The sequence below is a fragment of the Petromyzon marinus genome, unplaced genomic scaffold (assembly GCF_048934315.1).
Source record: "Petromyzon marinus isolate PM22_M1 ecotype Great Lakes invasive population unplaced genomic scaffold, UKy_Petmar_22M1.pri1.0 PM_G_Scaffold_104, whole genome shotgun sequence".
NCBI classification, from domain to species: Eukaryota; Metazoa; Chordata; class Hyperoartia; order Petromyzontiformes; family Petromyzontidae; genus Petromyzon; species Petromyzon marinus.
The window spans coordinates 76,951-104,411 of NW_027422656.1; the positions used below are offsets into that span (position 1 = coordinate 76,951).

At 56.4% G+C, this 27,461-nt stretch overlaps 1 protein-coding gene across 1 annotated transcript in view; it reads left to right on the plus strand.

Moving 5' to 3' along the window:
- Positions 1-20,249, plus strand: part of LOC142908847 (mutS protein homolog 4-like) — a 29,137-nt gene extending 8,888 nt beyond the window's left edge. Inside the window, exons 8-21 of the mRNA XM_076059489.1 lie at positions 1,162-1,331; positions 2,416-2,483; positions 3,206-3,280; positions 5,022-5,086; positions 9,139-9,316; positions 10,116-10,244; positions 12,406-12,509; positions 13,641-13,765; positions 14,319-14,519; positions 15,644-15,762; positions 16,115-16,243; positions 16,369-16,600; positions 18,481-18,569; positions 18,667-20,249. Coding sequence (XP_075915604.1) covers positions 1,162-1,331; positions 2,416-2,483; positions 3,206-3,280; positions 5,022-5,086; positions 9,139-9,316; positions 10,116-10,244; positions 12,406-12,509; positions 13,641-13,765; positions 14,319-14,519; positions 15,644-15,762; positions 16,115-16,243; positions 16,369-16,600; positions 18,481-18,569; positions 18,667-18,858 — 1,876 coding nt within the window. The 3' untranslated portion in view covers positions 18,859-20,249. The remainder of the gene's footprint in view (positions 1-1,161; positions 1,332-2,415; positions 2,484-3,205; positions 3,281-5,021; positions 5,087-9,138; positions 9,317-10,115; positions 10,245-12,405; positions 12,510-13,640; positions 13,766-14,318; positions 14,520-15,643; positions 15,763-16,114; positions 16,244-16,368; positions 16,601-18,480; positions 18,570-18,666) is intronic.
- Positions 20,250-27,461: the final 7,212 nt, after the last annotated feature.

The following is a 27,461-nucleotide window of genomic DNA, read 5'->3' on the forward strand; positions in this document are numbered from 1 at the left end:
GTGGAATGTTCGAACGCTCACTGCGGAGGAGAGGCTGCCACTCCTCTGTCGGGAGCTGGACCGGTACCGCCTGGATCTATGTGGCATTCAGGAGGTCCGGTGGACTGGCTCTGGCTCCTGCCACCATGAGGGGTGGACAGTCCTCTACTCGGGACAGCAGACTGCCAAAAAACAGGGAGTGGTTCTTCTTTTGAACAAAAGAATGAAGGGGGCGTGGGAGCGTGGCGGTGAGGTGTGGGAAGCTGTAAGCCCCAGGCTACTTTGGGCTCGCCTTCCCATCAACCCGAGGCGAGGAATGGTGGTCGTGGTTACTTATGCCCCCACCGAAGATGAACATCCGTGGAGGGATGCAGGCAAAGCCGATGAGTCAGATGCCTTCTATGACCTCCTGTCGCAGGTGCTGGCTAAAGTGGCCCCTCGGGATAGAGTGGCCCCTCGGATAGGTCATGTAACCCGCATGCCCAGGCACCGCATGCCGAAACAGCTTTTGTTCGGCCGGATTGAGGGGGCTAAGCGGGTGCGGCACGGGCTAGAGAAGAGATGGAGTGATGTGGTACAGGAGGACGTGGAGCTGAGTGGACTTGCCGATGACTGGTACCAGCGGTGTCAAGATCGGCCTCTGTGGAGGAGGCTCATGAAGGACGCTACTGGGCAGTTGGAGGCAGTCGCCCTCCAACAACAATGGAGGGCAGAGGAGCGACGCTCACAACAACGAGCGGAGCGCCGGGTGGCTAAAGCACAGCAGGTTGCCACAGTAGGGGGCACAGGTGGTGCATCAGCCAGTCATCTCAGTCAGTCGACCCGTGGCACCTGGGTCTGCCCCGTGACCTCCTGCCAGCGGGCGTTCGACACTTCACGTAGCCTCAGGGTGCACATAGCCTGGCACAAGCGTCGTGGTGATGTCACCGCCACTTAGTGGCGAATGGTGGTTGTTGTTGTTTTGTGGTTTGTGTTGGTGTGTGTGTGTTGGTGTGTGTGTTGGTGTGTGTTGGTGTGTGTGGGGGTGTGTGTGGGTGCAAGTGTGGTAGTGTGTGTGTGTTGGTGTGTGTGCGTGTATGTGTGGGTGCGAGTGTGGTGTGAGTGTGTGTGGGTGTGTGTTGGTGTGTGTGTGACCCTCCTCCACCCGTGTGTGTGTGTGTGTGCGTGCGAGCGTGCACCCAGGAGCTCCCACTCGCTATTCGGGGTGCTCAACTACACGAGGACGCGTGGAGGAGCGCGCCGGCTCAGAGCCAACATCCACGAGCCGCTGGTGGACGAAGAGACGCTCAGAGGCCGTCTCGACTGTGTGGATGAGCTGATGCAGGAAGACAACTTCTATAGAGTGCAGGCCGGTGGGTGGGTGGGTTGGTGGGTGGGTGGCTGAGTGGGTGGGTGGGTATGTGGGTGGGTGAGTGGGTGAGTGAGTGGGTGGGTGGGTGAGTGGGTGAGTGAGTGGTTGGGTGGGTGGGTGAGTGGGTATGTGGGTGATGGGGCAGTTGTGGAGAGAGTGGAGAGTTTCCCATACCTGGGCAATGTGCTCATGACCGGCTCCGGTTTAACAGCAGAGGTCTCACTCCGAATCAGTCGAGCGGCATTATCTTTTAATCGGTTGCGTAACGCTGTGTGGAAGTTACCTGGTCTGTCGCTCCGCACGAAGCTTCGGGTCTTCCCTCCCTTCTCTACGCTTGTGAAACGTGTACCCCCCTAATGGAACATCTTCGCCGGTTAGAAATATTTAGGCTGGCCTGCCTACGATCAATCCTGGGTTTAACCAGGCTGGATTGTGTAAGGAGCTCACAAATCCTCGAAAAATTTGGACAAAGTCCCATCGGTGAGCTCCTCCGGCAGGCAAGACTGCGTTGGCTGGGCCATGTAGCCCGCATGCCCAATCACCACATGCCCAAATAGATTTTGTTCGGCCGGATTGAGGGGGCTAAACGGGCGCGGCACGGGCTAGAGAAGAGATGGAGTGATGTGGTACAGGAGGACGTGGAGCTGAGTGGACTTGCCGATGACTGGTACCAGCGGTGTCAAGATCGGCCTCTGTGGAGGAGGCTCGTGAAGGACGCTACTGGGCAGTTGGAGGCAGTCGCCCTCCAACAACAACGGAGGGCGGAGGAGCGACGCTCACAACGACGAGCGGAGCGCCGGCTGGCTAAAGCACAGCAAGTTGGCACAGTAGGGGGCACAGGTGGTGCATCAGCCAGTCATCTCAGTCATCTTAGTCAGTCGACCCGTGGCACCTGGGTCTGCCCCGTGACCACCTGCCGGTGGGCGTTCGACACTTCATGTGGCCTCAAGGTGCACATGGCCTGGCACAAGCGTCGTGGTGACGTCACCGCCACTTAGTGGCGAATGGCGGTTGTTGTTGTTGTGTATGTCTGTGTGTGTGTGTCTGTGTGTATATGTGTGATGTCTGTGTGTATGTGTGTGCAGCTATCAGTCAGTTTCTGGATGTAGACCACCTGCTCTCAATGCTGATTCAAATCCCTAAGACAGAGACGGTGAGATGATCACTTTAATCATCATCAGCATCACCTCGCTCAGCACCACACAGTACCCCTTCATCACGTTAAACAGGGGTGGGGAACGTCCGGTCTCTGGCCCTGCCAAGGCAACCGCAGGCAGGACTCGAAATTCAATAAATCTAGGTAGAGCAAACCTGGAAGAGCAGTTGCGAGTAGCAACAACATCGTCAATACCGGCTAACATCACCAAACGCTTCGCCAAAGAGAAGCAGTTCCAGCCCATCGCATTAGGGGCGAGTTAATTAAACGTTTGACCGGATATAACGGGCTAATTTTTAAGTTGATCAATTTTGTATGGCCCGCGAATGATGTTGTAAATATCCAAATGGCCCTTGGTAGAAAAAGGTTCCCCACCCGTGATGTAGAGAGAGAGGCTATTTAGTGATCTATTTATTTGTCTATATTTATCTCTACATGTATCTATCTATATTCGGTAAAGTCACGTAGAAGGGAAATAATATAAATATAAAACAATACAATTTTCTTGCTGTGGTTTTCACACCTTGATGATGATTACTTGTGTTGCAGTCGAAACTTCGTGATAATTTTATTGTTTTATATTTTTATTATTTTATAGTTTCCCTTTCTACGTGGTGACTTTACCGAAAGAACCAAGAATATGAATCCCTGCGGTCACGAAAGCTTTAAATCAAAATGTATCTATCTATGTATCTGTCTATCCATCCACCCTGTTCCAGTTGAGAACTGCTGAGTCTAAGATCAACTACGCCATCCACCTCAAGCATGTCCTGGAGTTGGTGTCTCCACTGCAGGTTACATCGCCTGCCCAAGATCACTGTCATCACTAATTATTGTTAATCACTACCATCACTAATTATCATTAATCACTGTCATCACTAATTATTGTTCATCGCTATGATCACTAATTATCATTAATCACTGTCATCACTAATTATTGTTAATCACTACCATCACTAATTATCATTAATCACTATCATCACTAATTATTGTTAATCACTATCATCACTAATTATTATTGATCACTGTCATCACTAATTATTGTTAATCACTATCATCACTAATTATTGTTAATCACTATCATCACTACTTATTGTTAATCACTATCATCACTAATTATTGTTAATCACTGTCATCACTAATTATTATTGATCACTGTCATCACTAATTATTGTTAATCACTGTCATCACTAATTATTATTGATCACTATCATCACTAATTATTGTTAATCACTGTCATCACTAATTATTATTTATCACTATCATCACTAATTATTGTTAATCACCATCATCACTAATTATTGTTAATCACCATCATCACTAATTATTGTTAATCACTGTCATCACTAATTATTGTTAATCACTGTCATCACTAATTATTGTTAATCACTATCATCACTAATTATCGTTAATCACTGTCATCACTAATTATTGTTAATCACTATCATCACTAATTATTGTTAATCACTATCATCACTAATTATTGTTAATCACTGTCATCACTAATTATTATTGATCACTATCACCACTAATTATTGTTCATCACTGTCATCACTAATTATTATTGATCACTATCACCACTAATTATTGTTAATCACCATCATCACTAATCATCGTTAATCACTATCATCACTAATTATTATTAATCACTATCATCACTAATTATTGTTAATCACTATCATCACTAATTATTGTTAATCACTGTCATCACTAATTATTATTGATCACTATCACCACTAATTATTGTTCATCACTGTCATCACTAATTATTATTGATCACTATCACCACTAATTATTGTTAATCACTGTCATCACTAATTATTATTGATCACTATCATCACTAATTATTGTTAATCACTGTCATCACTAATTATTATTGATCACTATCATCACTAATTATTATTGATCACTATCATTATCATTAAGCTGCCACTGGGGGTGCCCCTAGGCCACAGCAGACTCACACACAGAGACAGCTGCCACTGGGGGTACCCCTAGGCTACAGCAGACTCACACACAGAGACAGCTGCCACTGGGGGTGCCCCTAGGCTACAGCAGACTCACCCACAGAGACAGCTGCCACTGGGGGTGCCCCTAGGCAACAGCAGACTCACACACAGAGACAGCTGCCACTGGGGGTGCCCCTAGGCAACAGCAGACTCACACACAGAGACAGCTGCCCCTGGGGGTGCCCCTAGACCACAGCAGACTCACACACAGAGACAGCTGCCACTGGGGGTGCCCCTAGGCAACAGCAGACTCACACACAGAGACAGCTGCCACTGGGGGTGTCCCTAGGCAACAGCAGACTCACACACAGAGACAGCTGCCACTGGGGGTGCCTCCACAACACCCACAGGTAGGGTGAGTGGCAGGTGAGGTGAGTGGTGAGGTGAGGGGTTGGTGAGGGGTGGGTGAGTGTTGAGTGAAGGGTGAGGTGAGTTGAGTGGTGAGGTGGTGAGTGGTGAGGTGGTGAGTGGTGAGTGACAGGTGCAGGTGTCACCCTCACCTATCTTTCCCCTGCTGTGTTCCCAGCGAGCGCTCAGCCCCTGCAAGACTCCACTGCTGACAGCCTACCAGAGCTCCCTGTTGGACTGCAGGTGACGAGGAGACCAGGCTGGTGGTGGTGGTGGAGGTGGTGACTGTGGTGACGGTGGTGGGGGTGATGGTGGTGGAGGAGGTGGTGGTGGTGGGGGTGGTGGTGGGGGTGGTGGTGGTGGGGGTGATGGTGGTGGAGGAGGTGGTGGTGGTGGTGGTGTGGGTGGGGGTGGTGGAGGAGGTGGTGGTGATGGTGGGGGTGGTGACGGTGGTGGTGGTGGTGGTGGGGGTGGAGGTGTGGGTGGTGGTGGGGGTGATGGTGGTGACGGTGGTAGTGGTGGTGGTGGTGGTGGTAGTGGGGGTGGTGGTGTGGGTGGTGGTGGTGATGGTGGTGATGGTGGTGACGGTGGTGAGGGTGATGGTGGTGATGGTGAGGGTTGTGACGGTGGCAAAAACAACCCCCTACCTCCTCGTTGGTACCGGATGGCAACGCTGTGGTGGGCAGTGCCATGGGGGGAGGGCCTATTTAGATTTTTGGCTTTTCCCTTAATGACGTTTGTAGCCACCACCGCAGCCAATTGGGGGCTCTGCATGGGTGCGAGGGGCTGGTAACCCATCTACGTTAAATTAATTATCACCAAACCATGAATGAAAAATGTAATTAATAAGCTTGTGCCGGAGGCCCCGGGGGGATAGGCATTTATGACGTCTCCTGGCCAAACCCCATTTGGCGGAGCCAGGAGACTGAATCCTTCCCCTCGGGGCTCCTCCTTTAACAACGAAAAGCCACTACGGATGGCCTCGTAGAATGTTCGAATGCTCACTGCGGAGGAGAGGTTGCCACTTCTCTGTCGGGAGCTGGACCGGTACCGCCTGGATCTCTGTGGTAATCAGGAGGTCCGGTGGACCGGCTCTGGCTCCTGCCACCGTGAGGGGTGGACAGTCTTCTACTCAGGGGAGGAGACTACCAAACAACAGGGAGTGGCTCTTCTTCTAAACAAAAGAATGAAGGGGGCGTGGGAGCGTGGTGGTGAGGTGTGGGAAGCTGTAAGCCCCAGGCTACTTTTTGGGCTCGCCTTCCCATCAACCAGAGGTGAGGAGTGGTGGTCATGGTTAGTTATGCCCCCACCGAAGATGAACATCCGTGGAAGGATGCAGGCATAAGTCAGATGCCTCCTATAACCTCCTGTCACAGGTGCTAGCTAAAGTGGACCCTCGGGATAGAGTCATCTTGTTGGGTGACTTCAATGCCCGAGTTGGTCATGATGCTGACACCTGGTCTGGAGTGATTGGAAGGCATGAGCCAGATCAGCTCAATAACAACGGCAGGAGGTTGCTAGATTTGTGTGCAGCCCATGGGCTTGTAATTACCAACACGCTGTTCCGGCATCGGCGCATCCACACAACATCATGGATGCATGCCGGGTCTAAGCAAGGCCATCTACTGGATGTCATAGTGACGGAACAGCGAATGCGGGCCCATGTCCTTGACACCAGGACCTACCGTGGTACTGATCTGCCCACTGACCATCGACTAGTCATCTGTAAGATGCGCCTGCCATTCTTCCACTCCGGTGGTGGGTGTACACCCAGGACCCCATTTAAACCCATAGTGGCCTGGTCTCAGTGTGGCTGGGGTTGGCATCGTCCCCCACTCCTCCTAATGTCGAGGGACAATGGGCGAGATTTAGGACTGTGGCTCATGCAGCTGCAATGGCTGCTTTGGGTACACGGTCCAGACCTCCCCAGAGACCTTGGCTGACAGTGGAGGTGCTCAGGCTGGCTGAGAAAAAGCGACAGGCCCACTCTCATAGCCTACAGCATCCCGCGTCGGAGAATGAGGAGGCTTACCGTAACCTTTGCTCGGAGGTATGGAGAGCCGTGAGGTGCTGCAAGGATGGGTGGTGGTCGCGGGTTGCTGAGGAGATGGAGTCTGCCTCAATGGCCCGCGATCACAAATCGCTCTTTAACTCCATAAAAAAATATAACCTGCAGCGCCACACCTATTACCATCATTAGGGGAAAGAACAGTGACCAAATCTCCGACCCCGAGGAACAGGTTTGCATATTTGCTGAGCATTTCTGTGAGGTCCTGGGGGAGGAAAAATCCCTCAACCTGGAAAACATCGTGGGCCAAAGTGGGGATGACACTACTGAGGCTGCGGTGCCTCAAATATTGGAAGAAGTCACCCCCTGTGAGTGGCTGGCTGAGGTGCCATCTGTTGAGGAAGTACTGAAGGCAATCCAGAGTCTGAGACCAGGAAAGGCACCGGGTAGAGACGATCTCCCATGCAAAATGCTGAGGAAGGGTGGCGTTTGTGCACAAACTGTCCTACATGACATCATAACAAGTCTGGACCACTGGATGGGTTCCGCAGGATTGGAAGAATGCCCTGGTGGTCCCCCTCTTTAAGAAGGGGGACCGCACAGACTGTAACAACTACAGGGGTATCTCACTCCTCAGTGTGCCGGGAAAGGTCCTGGCAAGGATTATTCAACATCGCCGTGCAAGGCACGCTTAGAAGAGGCATGCGGAACCCCAATGCGGTTTCAGGAAAAGGCGTTCCTGCACATGTCATATTTTCTGTCCGTCTGATACAGTATAGGTATAGGGAATTCCAACAAGACCTACATCTCTGCTTTATTGACCTGACCAAGGCCTATGACACCATCAGTAGGCCTGAGCTCTGGGTTGTTCTTCGTGCTTTCGAAGTCCCTGACCCTCTGCTCATGATCATTAAGGACCTTCATGATAGTGAGCGGGCCCAGGCAAATCTACGTGGCCGGGAGTCGGAGCCATTCCCTGTACACCTTGGGGTGCGGCAGGGATGTCCTCTGGCTCCCACATTATTAAACATCTATTTTGACCACGTAGTTCGTGAAGTCTTCAGTAGCTGTACCGGAGGAATTCCCATCTGGTACAGATAGAATGGGAGGCTGATCGATGCCCGGGTGCGGTCAAGGGATGGCTCCCGATTGTTCAACCATGTAATGTATGCCGATGATCTGGGAATTGCTGCTCACTCAAAGGAGGAGTTGGAGGCACTGCTGCTGAACCTGGAGCTTGCCACTAAGAGGTGGAGCCTTACCCACTGAAACTAAGCACTTGCCTGGGTATTTTGTGCCATCGGACACTCCACCCCCACAACTTCCAATTGGTGATGGGATAGTTGTGGGGAGAGTGGAGAGTTTCCCATACCTGGGCAGTGTGCTCATGACCGGCTCCGGTTTAACAGCACTCGGAATCGGTCAAGCGGCATTATCTTTTCATCGGTTGCGTAATGCTGTGTGGAAGTTACCTGGTCTGTCGCTCCGCACTAAGCTTCAGGTCTTCTCGGCCACAGTCATTCCCTCCCTTCTCTATGCCTGTGAAACGTGGACCCCCCTAAGGGAACATCTTTGCTGGTTAGAAACATTTAGGCTGGCCTGTCTACGATCCATCCTGGGTTTAACCTGGCTGGATTGTGTGAGGAGCTCACAAATCCTTGAAAGATCTGGGCAAGGTCCCATCGGTGAGCTCCTCCGGCAGGCAACACTGCGTTGGCTGGGCCATGTAGCCCGCATGCCCAGCCATCACATGCCGAAACAGCTTTTGTTCAGCCGGATCGAGGGGGCTAGAGAAGATGGAGTGACGTGGTACAGGAGGACGTGGAGCTGAGTGGACTTGCCGATGACTGGTACCAGCGGTGTCGAGATCGGACTCAGTGGAGGAGGCTCGTGAAGGATGCTACTGGGCAGTTGGAGGTAGTCGCCCTCCAACAACAACGGAGGGCGGAGGAGCGACGCTCACAACAACGAGCGGAGCGCCGGGTGGCTAAAGCACAGCGGGTTGGCACAGTAGGGGGCACAGGTGGTGCATCAGCCACTCATCTCAGTCAGTCCCCCCCTGGCACCTGGGTCTGCCCCGTGACCTTCGTGCCAGCGTGCGTTCAACACTTCACGTGGCCTTGAAGTGCACATGGCCTGGCACAAGCGTCGTGGTGACGTCATCGCCACTTAGTGGCGAACGGCGGTTGTCGTCGTCGTTGTTGTTGTCGGCGACGGTGGCGGCGTCGATGGCGGCGGCGACACCACAACCCCCACCGCGTCTCCTCCCCCGCTGTCCCCGTGCCAGGTTCCCTGCGATCCTGGGCAAGCTGCGCACGGTGCTGACCGACGATTTGCCCTTCCGCAAGGGCAACCTCCTCTCGGCCAGGACACGGCGCTGCCACGTCGTGCGCCCCGGCCTCAACGGCTTCCTGGACCTCGCTCGGCGCATCCTCTCCGAGGCTGTCGGAGGCATCGAAGGCACGGCACGGCTCACCCACCCGTAGCCCTCCCCGGCCGTCTTTGTATCTCTCTCTTCCTCTCTCTCTCTACCGCCTGCTGCTGTACGTTTGGAGTTTGCGTGTCTCTCTCATCATCGTCATCATCACGGTGGCTGCGAGATGTCAAGTACCTCGCCTGGTACGCAGGAGGTCGTGGGTTCCACCATCATCTCCCCCCCCCCTCTCCTCCTTTCTCCCCCACTCTTCCCCCTCTCTCCCCTGCCCATTCTCTCTCTCAGAGATCATCAAACAGCTCTCCGTGATTCACAACCTGCCCATTCTCTCTCCCAGAGACCATCACACAGCTCTCCGAGATTCAGAACCTGCCCATTCTCTCTCTCCCAGAGATCATCAAACAGCTCTCCGTGATTCACAACCTGCCCATTCTCCCTCTCCCAGAGATCATCAAACAGCTCTCCGAGATTCACAACCTGCCCATTCTCTCTCTCCCAGAGATCATCAAACAGCTCTCCGAGATTCACAACCTGCCCATTCTCTCTCTCTCAGAGATCATCAAACAGCTCTCCGTGATTCACAACCTGCCCATTCTCTCCCTCCCAGAGACCATTACACAGCTCTCTGAGATTCAGAACCTGCCCATTCTCTCTCTCCCAGAGATCATCAAACAGCTCTCCGTGATTCACAACCTGCCCATTCTCTCTCTCCCAGAGATCATCAAACAGCTCTCCGAGATTCACAACCTGCCCATTCTCTCTCTCCCAGAGATCATCAAACAGCTCTCCGTGATTCACAACCTGCCCATTTTCTCTCTCTCCCAGAGATCATCAAACAGCTCTCCGAGATTCACAACCTGCCCATGTCCATGAGCTACAGCGCCCTGCGTGGCTTTTACATCCAGACGTCCGCTCACTCCCTGCAGCCCGAACAGCGTCTGCCAGAGGTCTTCATCAAGGTCAACGCACAGAGACTCACAGACTCATCACACAGAGACTCACAGACTCACCACACAGACTCATAGACTCATCGCACAGAGACCCATAGACTCATCGCACAGAGACCCACAGACTCACCACACAGAGACTCATAGACTCATCACATAGAGACTCATAGACTCATCGCACAGAGACCCATAGACTCATCGCACAGAGACCCACAGACTCACCACACAGAGACCCATAGACTCACCACACAGACTCATAGACTCATCGCACAGAGACTCACAGACTTATCACACAGAGACTCACAGACTCACCACACAGACTCATAGACTCATCGCACAGAGACCCATAGACTCATCGCACAGAGACCCACAGACTCACCACACAGAGACTCATAGACTCATCACATAGAGACTCATAGACTCATCGCACAGAGACCCATAGACTCATCGCACAGAGACCCACAGACTCACCACACAGAGACCCATAGACTCACCACACAGACTCATAGACTCATCGCACAGAGACTCACAGACTCATCACACAGAGACTCACAGACTCACCACACAGACTCATAGACTCATCACACAGAGACCCATAGACTCATCGCACAGAGACCCACAGACTCACCACACAGAGACCCACAGACTCACCACACAGAGACTCATAGACTCACACAGAGACCCATAGACTCATCACATAGAGACCCATAGACTCATCACACAGAGACCCATAGACTCACCACACAGAGACCCATAGACTCATCACATAGAGACCCGCAGACTCACCACACAGAGACCCATAGACTCACCACACAGAGACCCATAGACTCACCACGCAGAGACGCATAGACTCATCACACAGAGACTCAGACTCACCACTCACAGACTCACCACTCATAGACTCACCACTCACAGACTCACCACTCATAGACCCAGAGCCTATGTGTGAGTTTATGTGTCTAGGTGTGAGACTATGTGTGAGTCTGTGTCTATCTGTGAGTCTATGTGTCTTTGTGTGAGTCTATGTGTCTATGTGTGAACTATGTGTGAGTCTATGTGTCTACGTGTGAGTCTGTGTCTATGTGTGATTCTATGTGTCTATGTGTGAGTCTATGTGTCTATGTGTGTGTCTACGTGTGAGTCTATGAGTCTATGTGTGAGTCTATGTGTCTATGTGTGAGTCTATGTGTGAGTCTATGTGTCTATGTGTGAGTCTATGTGTCTATGTGTGAGTCTCACCCCTCACCCCACCACTCACCACACCCCTCACTCACCACCCCTCACTCACCACTCAGCGCACCACTCACCACACCCCTCACTCACCCCTCACCACCCCTCACTCACCACTCACCACCCTCACTCACCACTCACCACCCCTCACTCACCACTCACCACCCCTCACTCACCACCACTCACCACCCCTCACTCACCACTCACCACCCCTCACTCACCACCCCTCACTCACCACTCACCACCACTCACTCACCACCACTCACTCACCACTCACCACCCCTCACTCACCACTCACCACCACTCACTCACCACCACTCACTCACCACTCACCACCCCTCACTCACCCCTCACTCACCACTCACCACCACTCACTCACCACCACTCACTCACCACTCACCACCCCTCACTCACCCCTCACTCACCACTCACCACCCTCACTCACCACTCACCACCCTCACTCACCACTCCCCACCACTCACTCACCACTCACCACCACTCACTCACCACTCACCACTCTCACTCACCACTCACCACCCTCACTCACCACTCACTCACCCCTCACTCACCCCTCACTCACCACTCACCACCCCTCACTCACCACTCACCACACCCCTCACTCACCACTCACCACCCTCACTCACCACTCACCACCCCTCACTCACCACTCACCACCACTCACTCACCACTCACCACCCCTCACTCACCACTCACTCACCCCTCACTCACCCCTCACTCACCACTCACTCACCACCCCTCACTCACCACTCACCACCCCTCACTCACCACTCACCACCCCTCACTCACCACCCCTCACTCACCACTCACCACACCCCTCACTCACCACTCACCACCCCTCACCACCCCTCACTCACCACTCACCACACCCCTCACTCACCACTCACCACCCCTCACTCACCACTCACCACCCCTCACTCACCAGGTGAGCAAACGTGGGAACCTTCTCAGCTACACCACCATGGACCTCATGAGGCTGAACTGCCGCAGCCAGGAGGCCGTGGAGGAGATTTACCTCATGTCCAACGTGTGAGAGAACACCCCTACCCCAGGCAGAGTGTGGTGGACTAATCTCCATCTGTTCCTCCACTCACTGCCCCGTCTACCTGTGGGGGTTGCAGAGGAACCCCCTGGCTATGCCCTGCACTACTATACACTACACTATACACTACACTATACACTACACTATACACTACACTATACACTACTATACACTACACTATACACTACACTATACACTACACTATACACCACAATATACACTACACTATACACTACACTATACACTACACTATACACTACAATATACACTACACTATACACTACACTATACACTACACTATACACTACTATACACTACAATATACACTATACTATACCCTACACTATACACTACTATACACTACACTATACCCTACACTATACATTACTATACACTACACTATACACTACACTACTATACACTACACTATACACTACACTATACACTACACTATACACTACTATACACTACACTATACACTACACTATACACTACACTATACACTACTATACACTACACTATACACTACACTATGCACTACTATACACTACACTATACACTACTATACACTACACTATACACTACTATACACTACACTATACACTACACTATACTACTATACACTACACTATACACTACTGTACACTGTACATTACACTATGCACTACACTATACACTACTATACACTACACTATACACTACTATACACTACATTATACACTACACTATACACTACTACACTATACACTACATTATACACTACTATACACTACACTATACACTACACTATGCACTACTGTACACTATACACTACACAATGCACTACACTATACACTACACTATACACTACTGTACACTATATACTATACACTACACTATACACTACTGTACACTATACACTACACTATGCACTACACTATACACTACACTATACACTACTGTACACTACACTATACATTACTATACACTACTACACTACACTATGCACTACACTATACACTACACTATACTCTACTGTACACTACACTATGCACTACACTATACACTACTGTACACTACTCTTTACACAACACCCTTTGGGGAGGGGAGGGTGACCCCCGCTCTGTCTCCGTGCCCAGGGTGTTGTCCAAGCTGTTTGCGGAGATCCGGGAGGACATTGTGTGTCTCTACAAGCTTGCTGACGCAGTGTCCATGGTGGACATGCTGCTGGCATTCGCTCACCGCACCACGCTCACCAAGTCCGGTACGCGGTGGGTGGGTGGGTGAGTGGGTGGGTGAGTGAGTGGGTGGGTGGGTGGGTGAGTGGGTGGCTGAGTGGGTGGGTGAGTGAGTGAGGGAGTGAGTGGGTGAGTGAGTGGGTGAGTGAGTCGGTGGGTGGGTGGATGAGTGAGTGGGTGAGTGAGTGGGTGAGTGAGTGGGTGGGTGAGTGAGTGAGGGAGTGAGTGGGTGAGTGGGTGAGTGAGTCGGTGGGTGGGTGAGTGAGTGGGTGAGTGAGTGGGTGAGTGGGTGGGTGATTGAGTGCGTGAGTGGGTGAGTGAGGGAGTGAGTGAGTGAGTGGGTGAGTGGGTGGGTGGGTGAGTGAGTGGCCTTCACCCCCCGTGACCTCCCCCCGTGATCGTCACCCCCGTGACCTCCCCCCGTGACCTCCGCCGCCGTGACCTTCACCCCCCGTGACCTCCGCTCCCGTGACCTCCCTCCTGTGACCTCCCCCCCCGTGACCTCCTCCCCCCCCGTGACCTCCCCCTCCGTGACCTCCCCCCCGTGACCTCCCCCCCGCTGTCTGTGGTGAGCTGCAGTCCGTCCGGAATTCTCTGGCACGCTGGCCCTCAAGGGGGCTCGCCACCCCATCCTGGAGCGGGTGCTGGGCTGGCCGCTGGTGCCTAACGACGTCTTCCTGTCGGACGCCTCAAACTTCCTCGTTGTCACGGGGCCCAACAACAGCGGCAAGTCCACGCTGCTGAGACAGGTGGCACTCTGCCAGGTGATGGCACAGATCGGTGAGTGGGTGGGGGGGGGTGAGTTGGTGAGTGAGTGGGTGGGTGAGTGAGTGAGTGAGTTGGTGAGTGGGTGAGTGAGTTGGTGAGTGAGTGAGTGGGTGAGTGAGTGAGTTGGTGAGTGGGTGGGTGAGTTGGTGAGTGAGTGAGTGGGTGGGTGAGTGAGTGAGTTGGTGAGTGGGTGGGTGAGTTGGTGAGTGAGTGAGTCGGTGGGTGAGTGAGTTGGTGAATGGGTGGGTGAGTTGGTGAGTGAGTTGGTTGGTGAGTGGGTGGGTGAGTTGGTGAATGAGTGAGTTGGTGAGTGAGTGAGTGGGTGAGTGGGTGAGTGATTGGGTGAGTGAGTCAGTGAGTTGGTGAGTGAGTGGGTGAGTGATTGAGTGGGTGAGTCAGTGAGTGAGTGAGTGAGTGGGTGGGTGAGTGACTGTTTGAGTGAGTGGGTGAGTGAGTGATTGAGTGGGTGGGTGGGTGAGTGAGTGGGTGAGTGATTGAGTGGGTGGGTGAGTGAGTGGGTGAGTGATTGAGTGGGTGAGTAAGTGGGTGAGTGATTGAGTGGGTGAGTGAGTGGGTGAGTGAGTGAGTGGGTGAGTGAGTGAGTGAGTAGGTGAGTGAGTGAGTAGGTGAGTGTTTGAGTGAGTGAGTAGGTGAGTGAGTGAGTAGGTGAGTGAGTAGGTGAGTGAGTGAGTGGGTGATTGAGTGAGTAGGTGAGTGAGTGGGTGAGTAAGTGAGTGAGTGGGTGATTGAGTAGGTGAGTAAGTGAGTAGGTGAGTGTTTGAGTGAGTGAGTAGGTGAGTAAGTAAGTGAGTGAGTGTTTGGGTGAGTGAGTGAGTAGGTGAGTAAGTAAATGAGTGAGTGTTTGAGTGAGTGAGTAGGTGAGTAAGTAAGTGAGTGAGTGTTTGAGTGAGTGAGTGAGTAGGTGAGTAAGTAAGTGAGTGAGTGTTTGAGTGAGTGAGTGAGTAGGTGAGTAAGTAAGTGAGTGAGTGTTTGAGTGAGTGAGTAGGTGAGTAAGAAAGTGAGTGAGTGTTTGAGTGAGTGAGTAGGTGAGTAAGTAAGTGAGTGAGTGTTTGAGTGAGTGAGTGAGTAGGTGAGTAAGTAAGTGAGTGAGTGTTTGGGTGCTACCACTGCTTCAGGTTGTTTCGTACCAGCCGACTTTGCCTGCGTGAGGATCGCTGATCAGATCTTCACTCGCATCGGTGTGGACGACGACATCCAGCCACTCTCCTCCACCTTCACCATCGAGATGAGAGAGGTGGGTGGGGAGTGAGAGGGTGGGTGAGTGGGTGGGTGGGTGAGTGGATTGGTGAGTGGGTTGGTGGGTGAGTGTGTGAGTGGGTGGGTGAGTGTGTGAGTGGGTTGGTGAGTGGGTGGGTGAGTGGTTGGGTAGGTGGGTGAGTGGGTTGGTGAGTGGGTGTGTGAGTGGGTGGGTGAGTGGATGTGTGAGTGGGTGGGTGAGTGGGTGGGTGAGTGGTTGGGTAGGTGGGTGATTGGGTTGGTGATTGGGTGTGTGAGTGGGTGGGTGAGTGAGTGAGTGAGTTGGTGAGTGGGTGGGTGTGTAGGTGGGTGAGTGGGTGGGTGACCCCCGGTGACCCCCATGACCCCAGGTGAACTACATAGTTCGCACAGCCACCGACCGCTCTCTGGTGATCATCGACGAGCTCGGGAGGGGCACCGGGGTCCACGAGGCCCTGGGGATCTGTCACTCGGTCTGTGAGTGTCTCCTGCAGCGCAAGGTGGTGACCACTCACACTCACCACAAACACTCACCACTCACACTCACCACACTCACCACTCACACTCACCACTCACCACCCTCACCACCCTCACCACCCCTGTGTGTCTCCCCCCCCTCCCCCAGACGTTCACCATCTTCGCCACCCACCACCTGGAGCTGAGCCACCTCTCCACCCTCTACCCCAACGTCTCCAACAGCCACTTCCTGGTGGAGTCGCGCAATCAGCAGCAGCAGCAGCTGCCCTGGGCCGGCCGTCGTGACGGTAAAGCCGCTGGTGCCGACGACTCGCGGACGGTGCCACGTGTGACGTGCACGTACAAGCTGGTGCAGGGGCACACGCCGGACACGCACTACGGTACTACGCGTGTGTGTGTGTACGTGTGTGTGTGTGTACGTGTGTGTGTACGTGTGTGTGTGTGTGTGTGGTCCGGCAAAACAACCCCCTACCTCCTCGCGGTGCCGGATGGGCAACTCTGTCGTGGACAGTGCTTTGGGGCGAGATCCAATTTTGATTGGCTCCTCCCCTCATGGCAAATGCATCCACCACAGGGGCTAAACGGGGGCTCTGGACAGGTGCGAGGGGCTGGTAACCCTTCCACCTTCAATTAATTACCACGAAACCACGAGTTAAACTGAAATATGTAACTAATAAGCTTGTGCCGGAGGCCCCGGGGGGACAGGCGTCTATGACGTCTCCTGACCAAACCCCATTTGGCGGAGCCAGAAGACTGAATATCTACCCTCGGGGCTCCTCCAGAAACAACGAAAAACCACTACGGGTGGCCACGTGGAATGTTCGAACGCTCACTGCGGAGGAGAGGCTGCCACTCCTCTGTCGGGAGCTGGACCGGTACCGCCTGGATCTCTGGTATTCAGGAGGTCCGGTGGACCGGCTCTGGCTCCTACCACCATGAGGGGTGAACAGTCCTCTTCTCACGGCAGGAGACTGCCAAACAACAGGGAGTGGCTCTTCTTCTAAACAAAAGAATGAAGGGGGCGTGGGAGCGTGGCGGTGAGGTGTGGGAAGCTGTAAGCTCCAGGCTACTTTGGGCTCGCCTTCCCAACAACCGGAGGTGAGGAGTGGTGGTCGTGGTTACTTATGCCCCCACCGAAGACGAACATCCGTGGAGGGATCCAGGCAAGGCCGATGAGTCAGATGCCTTCTATGACCTCCTGTCACAGGTGCGAGCTAAAGTGGCCCCTCGGGATAGTCATCTTGTTGGGTGAATGCCCGAGTTGGTCATGATGCACCTGGTCTGGAGTGATTGGAAGGCATGGGCCAGACCAGCTCAATAACAACGGCAGGAGGCTGCTACATTTTTGTGCAGCCCATGGGCTTGTAAATACCAACACGCTGTTCCGGCATCGCCGCATCCACACAACATCATGGATGCATGCCGGGTCCAAGCAAGAACATCTGCTGGACTACATAGTGACGGACCAGCGGATGCGAGCCCATGTCCTTGACACCAGGACCTACCGTGGAGCTGATCTGCCCACTGACCATCGACTTGTAATCTGTAAGATGCACCTGCAATTCTTTCACTCCGGTGGTGGGTGTACATCCAGGACCCCATTCAAACCCTTAGTGGCATGCTCTGCCGGCTGGGATTGGCATCGTCCCCCACTCCTCCTGATGTCGAGGGTAAATGGGCGAGGTTTAGGACTGTGACTCATGCAGCTGAAATGGCTGCTTTGGGTACGCGGTCCAGACCTCCCCAGAGACCCTGGCTGACAAGAGGAGGTGTTCAGGATGGCGACAGGCCCACTGTCATCGGCTACAGAATCCCACGTCGGAGAATGAGGAGGCTTACCGCAGCCCTCGCTCGGAGGTTCGGAGAGCCGCGAGGCGCCGCAAGGATGGGTGGCGGTCGCGGGTTGCCGAGGAGATGGAGTCTGCATCAGTGGCCCGCGATCACAAATCTCTATTTAACTCCCATCAAGAAAGTAACCTGCGGCGCCACAACCGATTACCATCATTGGGGGAAAGAACGGTGACCCGATCTCCGATCCCCAGGGAACAGGTTTTCAGATTTGCCGAGCATTTCCACGAGGTCCCGGTAGTGGGAGGGGGGAAACCCCTCGGCCCGGAAAAACGCATCGCGGCACAGAGCGGGGATGGCCCTGCCGAGGCCGCCGGCGCCTCAAACATCGTGAAGAAGAAGCCGTCGCCTTCCCCCCCCCCTCCTCCTCCCTCTCCTCCTCCCCCTCCCCCCCCGCGTGCCCCGCGTCCAGGTCTGGAAATGGCCACGCTGTCATCGCTGCCGCCCTCCCTGCTGCGCGACGCCATGGGGCTGCTGGCGCGGATCGGCGGCAAGAGCTGGGTAACGACGCTGACCCCCGCTGACACCCCCGCCGCGACCCCCTCGAGACCCGCCCGTGACCCCCCGCCGCCCGTGACCCCTCCGCGACCCCCCCCAGATGGAGCGTCAGGCCGACTCCGCGCCCGTGCTGCACCGAGCGGCCGTCCACCGCCTCGCGACGAGGCTGGGCCAGGCGGCGCGACACTCGCGGCTGGACGGAGCCGGCCTGGCCTCGTACCTGGGGTCGCTGAGACAGCGGTACCTCGACGAGCTGGAGCACATCGCTGACGCCACCGCTAACACCCACTGAACAACACCACCACGAACACCACCACCGCTAACACCCACTGAACGACACCACCACCACCACCACCGCTAACACACACTGAACAACACCACCAACACCACCACCACCGCTAACACCCACTGAACGACACCACCACCAACACCACCACCGCTAACACCCACTGAACGACACCACCACCAACACCACCACCGCTAACACCCACTGAACGACACCACCACCACCACCGCTAACACCCACTGAACGACACCAACACCACCACCGCTAACACCCACTGAACGACAACACCACCAACACCACCACCACCGCTAACACCCACTGAACGACACCACCACCAACACCACCACCGCTAACACCCACTGAACGACACCACCACCAACACCACCACCGCTAACACCCACTGAACGACACCACTACCAACACCACCGCTAACACCCACTGAACGACACCACCACCAACACCACCACCACTAACACCCACTGAACGACACCACCACCAACACCAACACCGCTAACACCCACTGAACGACACCAACACCGCTAACACCCACTAAACGACACCAGCACCAACACCACCACCGCTAACACCCACTGAACAACACCACCACCAACACCAACACCGCTAACACCCACTGAACGACACCACCACCGCTAACACCCACTGAACGACACCACCACCAACACCACCACCGCTACCACCCACTGAACGACACCACCACCACCACCGCTAACACCCACCCACTGAACGACACCACCACCACCAACTGAACACCACCACCAACACCACTAACACACACTGAACGACACCACCACCACCACCACCACCGCTAACACCCACTGAACACCACCGCCATGATGCACCAGCAACACCACCACCAATGCCACCACCACCAGCAACACCACCACCAATGCCACCACCACCACCAACAACACCACCAACAACGCCACCACCACCAAGAATGCTACCACCACTGCCACCAGCTAAACACCACCACCACCACGATCCACCACAAACACCACCACTACCGCCGCCACCAACTGAACACCACCACCACGATCCACCACCAACACCACCAACAACGCCACCACCACCATGATGCACCAGCAACACCACCAACAACGCCACACCATCAATGCTGCCATCACCACCGCCACCACCACCACCAAGAATGCTACCACCACCACCGCCACCAACTGAACACCACCACCACCACCACGATCCAACACCACCAATGCTACCACCACCAATTCCACCACCACCACCACCACGGTGGAGGGGTAAGCGTGTGGGTACCATTGTGTGGTGTGGGGTAGGCTGACGGAGGTCCCGATTAGCCAGACGATGATGTTATTTCGTGCTGTGTTGTTGGATATATAAACAAAAAGTTTACTGTCAAACTGGCTCAGTGATTGAGTAATTTAGTGAGCAAGCGACTGAGTGAGCAGCTGAGCTCCTGAGTGAGTGACTGGCTGAGTGAGTGAGTGACTGGCTGAGTGAGTGACTGGCTGAGTGAGTGAGTGGCTGGCTGAGTGAGTGAGTCACTGGCTGAGTGAGTCACTGGCTGAGTGAGTGAGTGAGTGACTGGCAGAGTGAGTGACTGGCTGAGTGAGTGACTGGCTGAGTGAGTGGCTGGCTGAGTGAGTGACTGGCAGAGTGAGTGACTGGCTGAGTGATTGAGTGACTGGCTGAGTGAGTGAGTGACTGGCTGAGTGAGTGAGTGACTGGCTGAGTGAGTGACTGGCTGAGTGAGTGAGTGACTGGCTGAGTGAGTGAGTGACTGGTAGAGTGAGTGACTGGCTGAGTGAGTGAGTGACTGGCTGAGTGAGTGAGTGACTGGCTGAGTGAGTGAGTGACTGTCTGAGTGAGTCACTGGCTGAGTGAGTCACTGGCTGAGTGGGTGACTGGCTGAGTGAGTGACTGGCTGAGTGAGTGACTGGCTGAGTGAGTCACTGGCTGAGTGAGTGAGTGACTGGCTGAGTGAGTGACTGGCTGAGTGAGTGAGTGACTGGCTGAGTGAGTGAGTGACTGGCTGAGTGAGTGAGTGACTGGCTGAGTGAGTGACTGGCTGAGTGAGTGAGTGACTGGCTGAGTGAGTGAGTGACTGGTAGAGTGAGTGACTGGCTGAGTGAGTGAGTGACTGGCTGAGTGAGTGACTGGCTGAGTGAGTGAGTGACTGGCTGAGTGAGTGACTGTCTGAGTGAGTCACTGGCTGAGTGAGTCACTGGCTGAGTGGGTGACTGGCTGAGTGAGTGACTGGCTGAGTGAGTGACTGGCTGAGTGAGTCACTGGCTGAGTGAGTGAGTGACTGGCTGAGTGAGTGAGTGACTGGCTGAGTGAGTGAGTGACTGGTAGAGTGAGTGACTGGCTGAGTGAGTGAGTGACTGGCTGAGTGAGTGACTGGCTGAGTGAGTGAGTGACTGGCTGAGTGAGTGACTGTCTGAGTGAGTCACTGGCTGAGTGAGTCACTGGCTGAGTGGGTGACTGGCTGAGTGAGTGACTGGCTGAGTGAGTGACTGGCTGAGTGAGTCACTGGCTGAGTGAGTGAGTGACTGGCTGAGTGAGTGGCCGAGTGAGTGACTGAGTCCGTAATAGAGGTTTTGTTGGTTTAGATGGCGTAAATATATAAATGTTGTGTCGTTAAAACCAACCAGGCTAGGTGCATGAGGAGGTCACAGAGACAGACCCAGCAGGTGACGTGGGTTGTACTGCTGTGCCAGGCTAGGTGCATGAGGAGGTCACGTGACAGACCCAGCAGGTGCCGTGTGTTGACTGCTGTGCCAGGCTAGGTGCATGAGGAGGTCACAGAGACAGACCCAGCAGGTGACGTGTGTTGACTGCTGTGCCAGGCTAGGTGCATGAGGAGGAAGTCACGTGACAGACTCAGCAGGTGCTGTGTGTTGACTGCTGTGCCAGGCTAGGTGCATGAGGAGGTCACAGAGACAGACCCAGCAGGTGCTGTGGGTTGTACTGCTGTCCCAGGCTAGGTGCATGAGGTCACGTGACAGACGCAGCAGGTGCCGTGTGTTGACTGCTGTGCCAGGCTAGGTGCATGAGGTCACAGAAACAGACCCAGAATGTGGCATGTGTGTTGACTGCTGTGCCAGGCTAGGTGCATGATGAAGTCACGGGACAGACCCAGCAGGTGCCGTGGGTTGTACTGCTGTGCCAGGCTAGGTGCATGAGGAAGTCACGGGACAGACCCAGCAGGTGTCGTGTGTTCTACTGCTGTGCCAGGCTAGGTGCATGAGGAAGTCACGGGACAGACCCAGCAGGTGCCGTGGGTTGTACTGCTGTGCCAGGCTAGGTGCATGATGAAGAAGTCACGTGACAGACCCAGCAGGTGACGTGTGTGTGGTGTTGAACAAGAGCGTGGTCGTCAACAGCTGTGGTGGGATCGCTGTGGCTCCGTGCCCTCTGTGCTGGTCACCCCTGACTGGGGGTCAGGGGTCAGCGCCACACACACACAGCTCGGACAAAGCGCCGTGACGAATATTTATTAACTCTGGGCTTGCACAGTATCACAGAAACAAGTTGGGTTATTAAATGCATGTTTAAACGATTTAAAACAATGTTTTTTGTTTGACCACCAATAGCAGCAGGAGCAGCAGTAGTAGCAGCAGGAGCAGCAGTAGTAGCAGCAGTAGTAGTAGCAGCAGTAGTAGCAGTAGTAGTAGCAGTAGTAGCAGCAGTAGTAGTAGTAGCAGTAGTAGCAGCAGTAGTAGTAGCAATAGTAGTAGCAGCAGTAGTAGTAGCAATAGTAGTAGCAGTAGTAGTAGCAGTAGTAGCAGCAGTAGTAGTAGCAGTAGTAGCAGCAGTAGTAGTAGTAGCAATAATATTAGCAGCAGTAGTAGTAGCAATAGTAGTAGTAGCAGCAGTAGCAGCAGTAGTAGTAGCAGTAGCAGCTGTAGTAGTAGCAGTAGCAGCAGGAGCAGCAGTAGTAGTAGTAGCAGTAGTAGCAGCAGTAGTAGTAGTAGCAGCAGTAGTAGCAGTAGTAGTAGCAGTAGTAGCAGCAGTAGTAGCAGTAGTAGTAGCAATAGTAGTAGCAGCAGTAGTAGTAGCAATAGTAGTAGCAGTAGTAGCAGCAGTAGTAGTAGTAGTAGCAGTAGTAGCAGCAGTAGTAGTAGCATAGTAGTAGCAATAGTAGTAGCAGCAGTAGTAGTAGTAGCAATAGTAGTAGCAGTAGTAGTAGCAGCAGTAGCAGCAGTAGTAATAGCAGCAGTAGTAGCAGCAGTAGCAGCAGCAGTAGTAGCAGTAGCAGCAGGAGCAGCAGTAGTAGTAGCAGTAGTAGCAGCAGTAGTAGTAGTAGCAGTAGTAGCAGTAGTAGCAGCAGTAGTAGCAGTAGTAGTAGCAGCAGTAGTAGCAGCAGTAGTAGTAGTAGTAGCAATAGTAGTAGCAGCAGTAGTAGTAGTAGCAATAGTAGTAGCAGTAGTAGTAGCAGCAGTAGCAGCAGTAGTAGTAGCAGCAGTAGTAGCAGCAGTAGCAGCAGCAGTAGTAGCAGTAGCAGCAGGAGCAGCAGTAGTAGTAGCAGTAGTAGCAGCAGTAGTAGCAGCAGCAGTAGTAGCAGTAGTAGCAGCAGTAGAAGTAGCAGCAGCAGTAGTAGCAGCAGCAGCAGTAGTAGCAGTAGCAGCAGCAGGAGCAGCAGTAGTAGTAGTAGCAGAAGGAGCAGCAGTAGTAGTAGCAGCAGGAGCAGCAGTAGTAGTAGCAGCAGTAGTAGTAGTAGCAGTAGTAGCAGTAGTAGTAGCAGCAGTAGTAGTAGTAGCAGCAGTAGTAGCTGTAGTAATTGTAGCAGTAGTAGCAGCAATAGTAGCAGCAGTAGCAGCAGAAGTAGTAGCAGCAGCATTAGTAGCAGCAGTAGTAGCAGCAGTAGTAGCAGCAGCAGTAGTAGCAGCTGTAGCCGTGTGAGCATCTAGCGTTGCAAACGCGACGCCGCCGCCACCCCCGCAAGATTCACTCTGTCTTAACTCCCTCAACTCCCTCCCTCCCCTCCCCTCCCTCCCCCCCTCGCTCCCTACCTCCCTCCCTCCCCTCTTCTCCCTCCCTCCCTCACCTCCCTCCCCTCCCCCTCCCTCCCTCCCCTCCCCCCCTCCCTCCCTCCCTCCCCTCCCTCCCTCCCCCCCCCCTCCCTCCCCCCTCCCTCCCCTCCCTCCCTCCCTCCCTCCCTCCCTCCCCTCCCTCCTCCCCTCCCCTCCCCTCCCTCCCCTCCCTCCCTCCCCTCCCTCCCCTCCCTCCCCTCCCTCCCTCCCCCCCCTTCCCCCCTCCCCTCCCCTCCCTCCCCTCCCCCTCCCTCCCTCCCCCCTCCTCCCTCCCTCCCTCCCTCCCTCCCCTCCCTCACCCTCCCCTCCCCTCCCTCCCCTCCCTCAGCTCCCTCCCTCCCCCTCCCTCCCTCCCCTCCCTCCCTCCCTTCCCACTCCCTCCCCTCCCTCCCTCCCTCCCTCCCCTGCCTCCCCTCCCCTCCCTCCCTCCCTCCCTCCCCACCCTCCCTCCCTCCCTCCCCTCCCCTCCCCTCCCCCTTCCCCCCCTCCCCTCCCTCCCTCCTCCCTCCCTCCTCCCCCTCCCTCCCTCCCCTCCCCTCCTCCCCTGCCTCCCTCCCCTCCCTCCCTCCCTCCCTCCCCACCCTCCCTCCCTCCCTCCCCTCCCCTCCCTCCCCTTCCCCCCTCCCCCCTCCCTCCCCTCCCTCCCTCCCACCCCTCCCTCCCTCCCCTCCCCTCCCTCTCTCCCTCCCCTCCCTCCCTCCCTCCTCTCCCTCCCTCCCTACCTCCCCTCCCTCCCTCCCTCCCTCCCCTCCCTCCACTTTCTCCCCTTCCCTCCCTCCCCTCCCTCCCCTCCCTCCCTCCGACCCCTCCCTCCCTCCCTCCACTCCCTCCCCTCCCTCCCTCCCTCCCTCCCTCCCTCCTCCCCTCCCCTCCCTCCCTCCCCACCCTCCCTCCCTCCCCTCCCTTCCTCCCTCCCCTCCCTTTCCCCCTCCCTCCCTCCCCTCACTCCCCTCCCTACCTCCCTCCCTCCCCTCCCCTCCCTCTCTCCCTCCCTCCCTACCTCCCTCCCTCCCTCCCCTCCCTCCCTCCCTCCTTCCCTCCCTCCCCTCCCTCCCTCACCTCCCTCCCTCCCCTCCCTCCCTCACCTCCCTCCCCTCCCCTCCCTCCCTCCCTCCCTCCCTCCCTCCCTCCCTCCCCTCCCCTCCCTCCCGTCCCTCCCTCCCTCACCTCCCTCCCTCCCTCCCTCCCTCCCTCCCCTCCCACCCTCCCTCCCCTCCCTCCCTCACCTCCCTCCCCTCCCCTCCCTCCCTCCCCTCCCTCTCTCCCTCCCTCCATCCCCTCCCCTCCCCTCCCTCCCTCCCTCCCTCCCTCCCCTCCCTCCCTCCCTCCCTCCCTCCCCTCCCCTTCCCCCCTCCCCTCCCTCCCCTCCCTCCCTCCCTCCCTCCCCTCCTCCCCTCCCCTCCCCTCCCTCCCTCCCTCCCTCCCTCCCTTCCCCCCCTCCTTCCTCCCTCCCCTCCCTTCCCTCCCCTTCCCCCCTCCCCTCCCTCCCCTCCCTCCCTCCCACCCCTCCTTCCCTCCCACCCCTCCCTCCACTCCCTCCCTCACCTCCCTCACCACCCTCCCTCCCCTCCCCTCCCTCCCTCCCTCCCCTCCCTCCCTCCCTCCCTCCCTCCCTCCCCTCCCTCCCTCACCTCCCTCCCCTCCCCTTCCTCTCTCCCTCCCCCTCCCTCCCTCCCCTCCCCTCCCTCACTCCCTCCCCTCCCTCCCTCCCACCCCTCCCTCCCTCCACTCCCCTCCCTCACCTCCCTCCCCTTCCTCCCTCACCACCCTCCCTCCCCTCCCTCCCTCCCTCCCCTCCCTCCCTCCCTCCCTCCCTCCCTCCCCTCCCTCCCTCACCTCCCTCCCTCCCCTCCCCTTCCTCTCTCCCTCCCCTCCCTCCCTCCCCTCCCCTCCCCTCCCTCACTCCCTCCCTCCCCTCCCCTCCCTCCCTCCCTCCCCTCCCTCCCTCCCTCCCTCCCCTCCCCTTCCCCCCTCCCCTCCCTCCCTCTCATCCCTCCCTCCTCTCCCCTCCCTCCCTCCCTCCCCTTCCTCCCTCACCTCCCTCCCCTTCCTCCCTCACCTTCCTCCCTTCCCCTCCCTCCCTCCCCTCCCCTCCCCTCCCTCCCTCCCTCCCTCCCCTCCCTCCCTCCCTCTCTCCCCTCCCCTCCCTCCCTCCCTCCCTCCCCTCCCACCCCCTCCCCTCCCCTCCCTCCCTCCCTCCCCACCCCCCTCCCCTCCCCTCCCTCCCTCCCTCCCCTCCCTCCCTCCCTCCCCTCCCTCCCTCCCTCCCCTCCCTCCCTCCCTCCCTCCCTCCCCTTCCTCCCTCACCTCCCTCCCCCTTCCCTCACCTCCCTCCCCTCCTCCCTCCCTCCCTCCCCTCCCTCCCTCCCTCCCTCCTTCCCTCCCTCCCTCCCTCCCCTCCCCTCCCTCCCTCCCTCCCTCCCCTCCCTCCCTCCCTCCCTCCCCTCCCCTCCCCTCCCCCTCCCCTCCCTCCCTCCCTCCCTCCCTCCCCTCCCCTCCCTCCCCTCCCTCCCTCCCCTCCCCTCCCTCCCTCCCTCCCTCCCTCCCCTCCCTCCCTCCCCCTCCCTCCCCTCCCTCCCTCCCTCCCTCCCTCCTCCCTCCCTCCCTCCCTCCCCTCCTCCCTCCCTCCCTCCCTCCCCCTCCCCTGCTCCCCTCCCACCCTCCCTCCCTCCCCTCCCTCCCTCCCTCCCTCCCTCCCTCCCCTACCCTCCCTCCCCTTCCCCCCTCCCCTCCCTCCCCTACCTCCCTCCCTCCCACCCCTCCCTCCCCTCCCCTCCCTCCCTCCCTCCCCTCCCTCCCTCCCTCCCCTCCCTCCCTCCCTCCTTCCCCTCCCTCCCTCCCTCCCCTTCCTCCCTCCCTCCCTCCCTTCCCTCCCTCCCCTTCCCCCTCCCCTCCCTCCCCTCCCTCCCTCCCTCCTACCCCTCCCTCCCTCCCCTACCTCCCTCCCTCCACTCCTTCCCCTCCCTCCCTCCCTCCCTCCCCTCCCTCCCTCCCCTCCCTCCCTCCCTCCCCCCCCCTCCCCTCCCTCCCTCCCTCCCCTTCCCCCCTCCCCTCCCTCCCCTCCCTCCCCTCCCTACCTCCCTCCCTCCCCTCCCCTCCCTCTCTCCCTCCCTACCTCCCTCCCTCCCCTCCCCTCCCTCCCTCCCTCCCTCCCTCCCTCCCCTCCCTCCCTCACCTCCCTCCCTCCCTCCCCTCGCTCCCTCACCTCCCTCCCCTCCCCTCCCTCCCTCCCTCCCTCCCTCCCCTCCCTCCCTCCCTCCCTCCCTCCCTCCCTCCCTCCCCGCCCTCCCTCACCTCCCTCCCTCCCTCCCCTCCCTCCCTCCCTCCCCTCCCTCACCTCCCTCCCCTCCCCTCCCTCCCTCCCCTCCCTCTCTCCCTCCCCTCCATCCCCCCCCCCCTCCCCTTCCTCCCTCCCTCCCTCCCCTCCCTCCCCTCCATTCCTCCCCTCCCCTTCCCCCCTCCCCTCCCTCCCCCTCCCTCCCTCCCTCCCTCCCTCCCTGCCCTCCCTCCCCTCCCCTCCCCTCCCCTCCCTCCCTCCCTCCCTATCCCCCCCCTCCTTCCTCCCTCCCCTCCCCT